The sequence below is a fragment of the Phoenix dactylifera genome, chromosome 8, assembly GCF_009389715.1.
Source record: "Phoenix dactylifera cultivar Barhee BC4 chromosome 8, palm_55x_up_171113_PBpolish2nd_filt_p, whole genome shotgun sequence".
Classification (NCBI taxonomy): Eukaryota; Viridiplantae; Streptophyta; class Magnoliopsida; order Arecales; family Arecaceae; genus Phoenix; species Phoenix dactylifera.
In genome coordinates this window covers 23954235-23964021 of record NC_052399.1, presented here as the reverse complement: position 1 = coordinate 23964021, position 9787 = coordinate 23954235, and the positions used below count along the sequence as shown (strand labels likewise).

At 38.5% G+C, this 9787-nt stretch overlaps 1 protein-coding gene across 2 annotated transcripts; it reads right to left on the bottom strand.

The window, feature by feature from the left end:
- Nucleotides 1–809: 809 nt before the first annotated feature.
- On the bottom strand, nt 810–9787 carry LOC103708340 (NADP-dependent malic enzyme-like). 2 transcript variants are annotated; one of them, XM_008793220.4, is made up of 20 exons: nt 9632–9787; nt 8950–9209; nt 7445–7565; nt 7276–7350; nt 6976–7127; nt 6783–6888; nt 6625–6690; nt 6361–6456; nt 6152–6223; nt 5952–6035; nt 5719–5817; nt 3584–3631; nt 3419–3472; nt 3203–3301; nt 2601–2690; nt 2404–2481; nt 2211–2285; nt 2028–2118; nt 1231–1359; nt 810–1140 (listed from the first exon to the last, which is right to left on the bottom strand). In XM_008793220.4, the coding sequence occupies exons 1-20, from the start codon at nt 9659–9661 to the stop codon at nt 1052–1054; spliced, it is 1914 nt and encodes a 637-aa protein (XP_008791442.1). In that variant the 5' UTR covers nt 9662–9787; the 3' UTR covers nt 810–1051. The 2 variants fall into 2 exon arrangements, with proteins under 2 accessions (XP_008791442.1, XP_017699194.1); XM_017843705.3 differs by lacking the exon at nt 9632–9787 and having other exon boundaries at nt 8950–9296.

Sequence of the window (9787 nt, the reverse complement as noted above, 5' to 3'; positions counted from 1 at the left end):
ATATAGGTCAAATTTTCTGACCTGAACTTTAAATGGGTCAGGTACGGCTGGGTGGTAAGTATAGAGTTGTATTTGGGTTGAAATGATCTAGGTCAATTTGTTATAGGTTTTTATGGTGGGTGTTTTACTTAATAGTTGATAATGATTGTTTTAATCATTTTGGAAATTAGCTCGTAATTATTATGAAAATTAGATTTAATAGGATAGCTTAGGCCTATTAGGAATTGACTCTTCCAAAATGGATTAAATCAGGGTCAAAATGGATAAATCCAAAATGATTGGTTGATGAGTATGGGTTGAGAGATCTTGACCCAACCTCAGGTTAGGTATGGGCCAAGAATTATTTATTTTCTTGTTTGCTTGGCCTGGCTTGTAGCCGACCGACCCATTATTTCCCTTGGCTACTCCCTATCTTCTACCTTATACCTATGTCGCTTTATCCAAGCTATGGGAAATAATCAGGGGACAAGTCTGAGGCTTAGTATAATCAGGGGACATATTAAGGGTCAACCTGTTAATAGGATCGAATCACCCCCGCCTCTTATCTTAGGAATGGAACAAGGTCGCTCCCTGCTGTGTAACCCAAAATCCCAGAACTGTCGTCAGGTCCCATCTGCCTTGATAATTCTATTGGCTAAACCCTCTGAAACAACTAATTTTATGTATTTCGTTCCATTTGCATCAGATGGACGGCATGTTTTTGCCGAGTAAAGGAAAGTGGATATCATGTATCGTCTTCTTTATGTCTCTGCTTCCTGCATGCTGCTTGGTAAGCATATAATATCAAGCCAGTTCCTGTGAATTTGATATCATGTGAGAATTTTGGCTTTATTGACAATAAGAATAAAAAGGTATCAGTATGATGGCAGGAGGCATCATCTCCAATTGTTCGAAACCAGCACTACAAAATTATTAACCATAGCCCAATGATCAAGGGGCTCAAACATTTGAGACAACAAGAGCTACGATGGCATCCAGGTATAAATTAAAAAACTATAACACCTGAAAGTTATGACTATTACAAAATTGATGGATGCCAGCCTCTGCCAATTCATCGGTAACTGCGGTAGTGGGGGCTGTACATGCAGCTTTCTGCATATTTCACCAGGTTTTCTGGGCGAGGGAGACGACTAGCCAAACCTACAAATGAGGGATGTTGCATATCAAAAAAATAAGCTTACTATAGTATAATATTTTCCATGCATTACACAGATAGAATAAAGAACTCACCGAGTTCATAGGCTTTAGCAGCTACATTAGCAGCAATTTTAGCAGATATCTTTCTTATATTTGTGAAGGGAGGATAGATCAGTCCTTTATCAAAATTTTCCTGCGTCACCTGCTGGGCTAAAGCTTCCGCTGTTCCAACAGAAGCCAGAAGTTAGAAAACGAGAAACTAAACTGATTTCTTACATTGATTTGATATGAGTTCCCCAACTTCAATCCTTCATCTGCCATGGTGTTTAGACGAATTTACTGAGATCTATTATTAAACTAGCAATTTTCTGACACTAAGAAAAGTAATTTGCATATGGTGGGGGACTAAAATATGAGGCAGTAGGACGAGCTCATCCATCTGCCGTGCCCTCTGAAAGAATCCAGTTCAAAGAAAGGGGGGTGGCTGTTTGAATGCTGGAATTTATCTGCGGACCATGGGTCCTTGATGGAAATTTTAGTGTGGGAAGAGCTGGGAAGGAGTCCAGGGGAAGTTTTGATCTCCAGATGGCCCAATCCCTCCCACTTCTCCCCCCTTTCTTCTTTGCCATCTGATTCCATTAACTCTCCTTTAGCTTACTGCATGGTCCATGCCAGAATATCTTATTGGACAGCGTAAGATTTTCCAGCATCCATTCAGGCCCTTGGTATCCTAATACTATTCTTAACTAGCAGATAGCATTAACAAGGCTCATTGATGGAATCACGCTTCACTCAGCCGCTTGTTGATCGATGCTTTCAAGCTAAGCTAATAGACAGAGTTGTGAAGACCTAAGGGAACATACAGGAGCTATAATTTCTTTATTACTTACAGGCTGCAAGAAGCATGTCATCATGCACACGAATGGCTCCAGAGATCACCAAACCAAGGCCAAATCCTGGAAATATGTATGCATTGTTTGCCTGGAACAATGCAAAACATGCATGTCAGTTTTCAGTCAACTCAGGCCCTAACAGTCACCTTAAAAGGTAAGAGTGTAAGACCAAGTTCAAACCTGGCCAGGCACAAAAATTTTCCCCTCGTATTCGACAGGATCAAATGGACTTCCACTAGCAAATATTGCACGACCCTGCAAATTTAAGAAAAGTTTTGAGAAGGCCCCCTTTTTCCTGATAAAGATTAGACACAGAAATGCTGGATATGGTGGCATTTAGATTGATTAAGTGAACTAAGAATATGACTTTTACCTTACTCCAAGTGTATGCTTCCTCAGCAGTGCATTCCGATTGCGATGTTGGATTTGACAGGGAAAGAATAATGGGTCTCTGCACTTTGTAAAGACACATGATTAGTTTCATCCTTTGAATCCGATAATTAGGAGACTCTGATGATTAGCAGAATCTGATGTGACAGTTTGATATGCATTATAACTGCTGCAACATACCTTATTGAAGGAAGCCATAGCTTCAACTACATCTTTAGTGAAAGTTCTCCCCACTCCAGATGTTCCTATCAGAACAGTTGGCTTGATGGCCTAAGAGGACGAAAAATGAATTAAGGAACTCATTTAGCTATAAGTCACTACATCACGACAAAAGGACTGATAGCATAAAAAAAGAAAGGATATTTAATTAGGTTTTGGCAAATATTGACGAGAACCAAAAAAAATATCTCGAGGGTAAAAGGTTTTTGACCTGATGCTAAGCACGCACCGTATCTTAGCATCCAGTATTAGCACATATTTATATGGATAAAGTAGAGGAAGACACTCAAAAGTCGGTAGGCCACAGGTAACATTATGTTACCATTACGGAAGTTCCCATAATTATGGTTTGTTCAGCACTATCAGAGATTGCAACAATATGATGATTAAAAGATAAGGTTTAACTAGTACTTTAACGAGAATTATAGCAGCAGAACTGGGATCCTAATAGGCAGGAACAAAGTGGTAAAGTGGCATTTTTCGAAAATTTTAAAAACAAATAGCACGAAACAGCAAAAAGTAGAGCAAAGTGGATTCAACTTCATGTTCAGAAGGCCTCAGACCTGGACAGCACCTAGGAGATTCTTAATGGGTTCATGCTCATGTGCCCAGGGTTTCTTAAAGTGTTGAAGAGACTCCTTTCGGGAGCTAACTATCAATCCCTACAAAACAAAAAAATACAATTATATATTAATTTGTTGTAATGAAATCAATAGAAAAGGCAACATATGAGCCAGAGAACTTTAAGCGAAAAATGTTCTCTTTGTTTGGTTCTCCACCTTAGAGTCCACAAGCCAAATCTTCTTGCGACACTCTTCAATTGGAGCGCTGGTCTGAAATAGTGATAGAAAATATAATCAATTCAGTCTAAGTGAATCACAAATAGAAACAAGGAAACAATCTATAAAGATATGTTGGAAGTTTGGCAGATTTAAGTTCACTACCTGTCTTGACATCTCAAGAGCAATGAGCTCCGCAATACCAGTACCAGCCTGCAAAAAAGCAGAATTAATATCCTTTCGAAGAAAGGCATTACTAGTGGAGGAAGAACAGGTGAATTCTTCCTTATGTCAACTGAAAATCGATAAAATAGATTATTATCCAACAAGAACCATTTAAGATTGTCTTAGTTTCTATTTTGACTGCCATGATTGGTCTATACATAACATTCATAGTATTATATATTGTTATCTTTAAATATCGGACTTTTTATGGGTAATCACTTTAAATATCTGGTATTGGGATCTGATAATATAACCAAAATTGAATTGTTTTCGTTATGTATCTAGATGCCATTTTTCATACACCATGCTTATTGGAAAGTTATCCCGTAAAACATGTAAAATACATAGTTTTCAAAATATGAATTTCTGTGCTGCGCAGACTTGATAGCTAATGATTGCAGTTTCTCTTTGTGTTGACTATGCAAGTACCAATGCACACATGCATACACACGCACACACACTCATTGTATATTGCACTTTTCTTAACAGTCTTTTCCGAACTTAGGAAAGCAAGCATGGCCAACATAACCTACAAACAGAGGCATAATCTTTCACCTCATGCACCATAATCCATGCAGTAATGCAGTGTATAACATGTCAAAACTTTAACAGTTGTAGATATTATATTAGTTACAGGAATGATTTGTAAACTATCAATAAAACAATAAGAGAAAGATAGAAAAGGAAAGAGAAAAAAATTATAATCAAAATCAATAGGCATGTACAAGAATATTTAAAATATATCATCCCATTCAAGCATCATTGGCACATGTGAGAGCATAAGACCATTAAAACAGATTATAAAATAATAAAGAAGCCAAAGGCATACCTAGACAATAATTTCATCTCTCCTTGGTACTAATCTAAAGTAGATGTACATGTATCAGATAGTGGAACAGGAGTTGACATTAGATGATGATGCAGATACACGGCACTCAAATCTTAAGTTTTATCTACAGATGCTGCTTACTGAATTTCTTTATGGTAATGGGGCTATATTTGTAAAGACGAAAAGGATTGTATGGTTTTCTAGCATTCTGGGAAAAACTAATAATTATAGATAAGAAATTATTAGAGATCTCTGATGAGGTCAACTTGGAAAATCATATGCAGTTAATACTCAGGCATGAGTGCAGAGTCGGACAGCCAGATACTGTATGTGCGTGCATGCAAGCAAACACATGCACGCATGTCTAGAAAAAAAATAGAGGTCAGCACTAACAATATCTTTAAATTGTTGCTCTAAAATGCAAGCCACAATAAACAAGTGCTAACCATACACTGATGCCTAAAAATTATCAAGAAACTTATCAGCACTTATTAAATTTATTGATTTAAATATTAATTCTTCCACATGGTTATTGATTTATGAGTATCTAGGAATAAGGAAATGGAGTCATGGAAAATCTTGACATAATGTCTAGGATTGTATCTCCTGACATATTAGTTCAAAGGGGTTGTATAAAGTCAGTCAATAGGACAGAAGACAAAATGCAGCTGCACGGCTGAGGATCAACTAATTGGCCTTTTTCTCAGACTCAGAAAAAAAAAATCCTATACTTCTCTGAAATCTCTGTTGAACCTTTTAAACTCTGGAAGATATTTTCATTTCTCTACAAAGTATTAGTGCACATGTACTTCATATTCATAAAGAAGAGGCCAAAATAGATATTTTGGGGGGAGTTGTTAACTATCTAGAGCCAGTGGGACTCTTCGACCAGATAATGTCCATGAATCATGCCAAGCATGATGATGTCACCTTGCTTTCCTCGTGCGGCCTCCTTTATCAACAATATAAAGGTGTAAAGCCTGAGGTTGAACACTAGCATCCAGGTAGGTTCAAACAGTTATTGTTTTAGCCTTCTGCTTTTATCCCCACCAGAAGATCTCCTGCTAAAATTATTGTACTCAAAATCATAAATACTTTGTTTTGACCAAATACAGTGCCTGCTCTTGGAAGAAATCCATTCGATTGCAAAATTTTTATGGATTATCCACTAAAAGTCAGTATTTAATACTAGTAGCAAGTCAAAAGGAGATATAAAACCCACTAAAGCAAGGAATGGATAATTCACCTCTCCAGCACCAAGGAACAAATAAGTATGCTCTGCCAAAGTTCCACCAACCAAATTTAATGCTGCAACAAGTCCAGCAAGGACGACAGAAGCTGTTCCCTGCAGTGGTCATAAAGCGCTTAAGCGGGGGATAGCAGTCTGGTGCAACCTAATGCTGATAAATAATGGATTCCACAAAGAAAAACAACAAATCATCACATGTGCTGTAAAGAAGAAAGCTCCAAACTTGTTACCTGGATGTCATCATTAAATACAAGATGGGTCTTGCTGTACTTCGCAAGCAAGTCAAATGCATTATGATTTGCAAAGTCTTCAAACTGCCAAAAGAAAAGTAAAATAAATTCTAAAATTAAGTGTAGAATATAGCAGATAGACCTCACTCATATCTAACAGCTCGAAGCATTCAATATCATCTCTTCTTCCTGCGATTTACCTGAATAAGGACTTTCTCCCCATAGTTCTGCTTGACTGCACACATGAATTCATGTAGAAGGTCGGCATATTCCTAATTCAGCACATACATCCCATAGTTAGCATAAGATATTTAGTTTATCTATACCATGTCAGCAAGTGTATTCTCATGGAGGGGTTTTGGTGTCTGTGTGTGTGTGTTGGGGGGGGCGGGGGGCATGGAGTTTTTACTTGGCCAGTAGCTCGCCTTTGCCTTAGCCCAATGTAGAACTCATCATTCAGCAACTGCTCATTGTTCGTCCCCACATCAATTGTGACTGGTAAGCACTGCAAATTGAATGTTAATCATTGAACATCCAACTCTTCTAAAAGAAAGAAAGTGACAACATATAAACCCCAGCGTACTACTTATATCATCTTCTATGAAATACAAGTGCCTGCAATAAGACAATGGAATTTGTAACTGGATAATGGCATGTGTAATGAAATGCTTACAGCAGATGGACGAAGTCCTCCAAGGGCAGTATATAAAGAAAGCTTGCCTACAGGGATTCCCATGCCCTATGAAGATTTCGAAGAGTAGTTCACAATTACATCAGTAAAGAATCAACAAAGAGATGCATTGCAATCACAAGGCATGGTAAAAATTTCACCTGACAGCCAAGATCTCCAAGCCCCAAAATGCGCTCGCCATCAGTGACCACAATAACCTGAATGTTCCTCTCAGGCCAGTTCCTCAGCACTTCAAGAATTTTTCCCCTGCAACATCCAATAACTCCTCAGTCCAAACCATTCTTCAAAAGGTTATTCTAGTTTTAAAACAATGCAACAAATCATACAACATACTTTTCTTTCAAGCTGACATATAGACCCTGTGGACGCCCGAAAATGCTCCCATACTTCTGGCAAGCCTCGCCAACTGTCGGCGTATAGACAACGGGGAGCAGCTCCTCAACATTGTCGATCAGAAGCTTGTAGAAAAGCCTTTCATTTCTCTCCTGAAAAACAAATAAATCAAGACTCAAATACTGACATAGTGCTTGCTGCCTCTAAAATTATATTGCTCATAATACAGATCAAATGAAACAAATCCTCAAACTGAAGGAAAGGTCATTGAAAAAAAAAAAATATAGCAGAACCAATTACCTGAAGATCCATCATTGCCATGTAACGTTGCAGAGGTACTTTGTACTGACGAAGATTGTGCATCAGCTTCTTTTCCTGGGGAAGGAAGACAAGCAAAATGGACAAACACTCATGACTCAGCAGAAAATTGATGCAGATCAGCTGCTAGTAAGCAGAGGAACTGACCAACCTGAAGCTCTTGAGACACAACCGCTGGAGGCAAGAGGCCTCGCAGATAGTGGGAATCTCTCTCCTTTTCGGTGAAAGCGAGCCCTTTGTTGTGGCGTGGATCCCTCAGCATGGAATAACCACTAAGAAAGAAGAAAAAGAAATCAAATCAATCGAACAAGAAGAAAGAAAATGTCAGGTATAAGAAAAGAATCCATCACTAATTTTGAAAATTCCAAGTTCTACCAAAGACTATGCAGTGATCGCTGAGGTATATGGTAATGGAAAAGGGAGATCTCTAAACATAAATCAGATCATTGCAGGAAAAACTAGATAATTTTATATGTTCCATAAAAGTTGAAAGATAAAAATTATTTTCATATGTAGAAAACTTTTGATGGGATGTCTTCAGAACAGTATTAAACTTTAGGAGGAAGAAACAAAAAGGCAACACGAAGAAAATTGCAAATTATTTTTTTTATAAAAAAGACAAATAGAAAAAGAAAGCAGATCGGCCGTCAATTCTATATATTATATAATATAAAAAAATATACAATAACCGTGACAGGACCAGAGCCATCGGACCACCTTAGATCTCCACATGTCCACGTAGTATATCATTAGAAAAAAAATAAGAGACGGGTCCTTACATAAACTGGGACCAAAAGGAATTTTCTTAAGAGAAAAAACTTTGATGTGCCAAGAAAAAAAGGAAAAATCTTTTGAAAGAAAGGGAAAAGTAGAAAAGAATCCATCACTAATTTTGAAAATTCCAAGTTCTACCAAAGACTATGCAGTGATCGCTGAGGTATATGGTAATGGAAAAGGGAGATCTCTAAACATAAATCAGATCATTGCAGGAAAAACTAGATAATTTTATATGTTCCATAAAAGTTGAAAGATAAAAATTATTTTCATATGTAGAAAACTTTTGATGGGATGTCTTCAGAACAGTATTAAACTTTAGGAGGAAGAAACAAAAAGGCAACACGAAGAAAATTGCAAATTATTTTTTTTATAAAAAAGACAAATAGAAAAAGAAAGCAGATCGGCCGTCAATTCTATATATTATATAATATAAAAAAATATACAATAACCGTGACAGGACCAGAGCCATCGGACCACCTTAGATCTCCACATGTCCACGTAGTATATCATTAGAAAAAAAATAAGAGACGGGTCCTTACATAAACTGGGACCAAAAGGAATTTTCTTAAGAGAAAAAACTTTGATGTGCCAAGAAAAAAAGGAAAAATCTTTTGAAAGAAAGGGAAAAGTAGAACCAAGAAATGATCGATCCAGCAAAGAAAAAAAAACATCGATACGCGAAATCAAATCACAGCATTTCTCGGATCGCATCAACTAATGCCCAGAGATACAAAAGAGATTCTAATTTGGGGAGGGGAAATAAACAAATATATCAAGATTTTTTTCAAGAAAAGGCGATAAAAAGTCATCCAGTGGAATACAACAAGACGGAGCCGATGGAATCAAGAAGACAGGAGAGGGAATAATCGGATCTAAGACCTGGCGACGGAGACGGTCCAGGGGGTGACAAGCTGGTCCTCGGTGGCCCGATCCTCGCCGTAGGTATCCTCGACCCCGCCGCCGACGGTGTTCTTGGGGTTCATCAGCTCCTCCACCTCCTCGTGCGTGCTCTCCATCGCCATCCCTCTCCCGTTCCCCTCTCCTCTTCTCCCGCCACCACACCGCACCAGCACCGGCCTCGCCGCCGCCGCTCCTCTCCACTGCGAACCACGCGACCTGGTGCCGACCCCTCGGCACTTCTGCTCTCCAAAGAGAGGAAATGACGAAGGAAGAGAGAAGAGAACACAAGGAGAAAGCATAAGACGAGCTCACCCTACCACAGAGACACTCATATATATACACACACACACACACACATATAATTAAGAAATAAGTTGCTCATATTTGTATATGGAGTTATACCGGTAACGCGGAAGAAAAAAAGAATCTTTTTATTTTGTTCCTCTTTTTACCTCTCTCCAAACGTCAAAGCCAGCGAAGGTCAGCAAATGAAATGCATACAGTAGGAAATCGAAAAAGGAAAATAAAGGAAATGGGTGTGAAACAATGAGAAAAGATCTGGATCGTTTGAATGATCCGTTGAGATTTCGTCTCATTTAATTGGATTTTGATGTCATAATTCATCGAAATAACTTATATTAGTATATGTCCATTATATTACCAGAAAGCTGCTTCCGTTGAGCGAGAGCATGGCGGGGAGAAGGGCGAGCTGGAGCTCGGAATTTAGAACGGGAGAAGAGGGAGAGGGGGGCAGGGGAGAGAGTCTTTTGGTGCAGGGGAGTTCGCTTTTAGAGAGAGAGAGAAGGCGGCTTAAAAC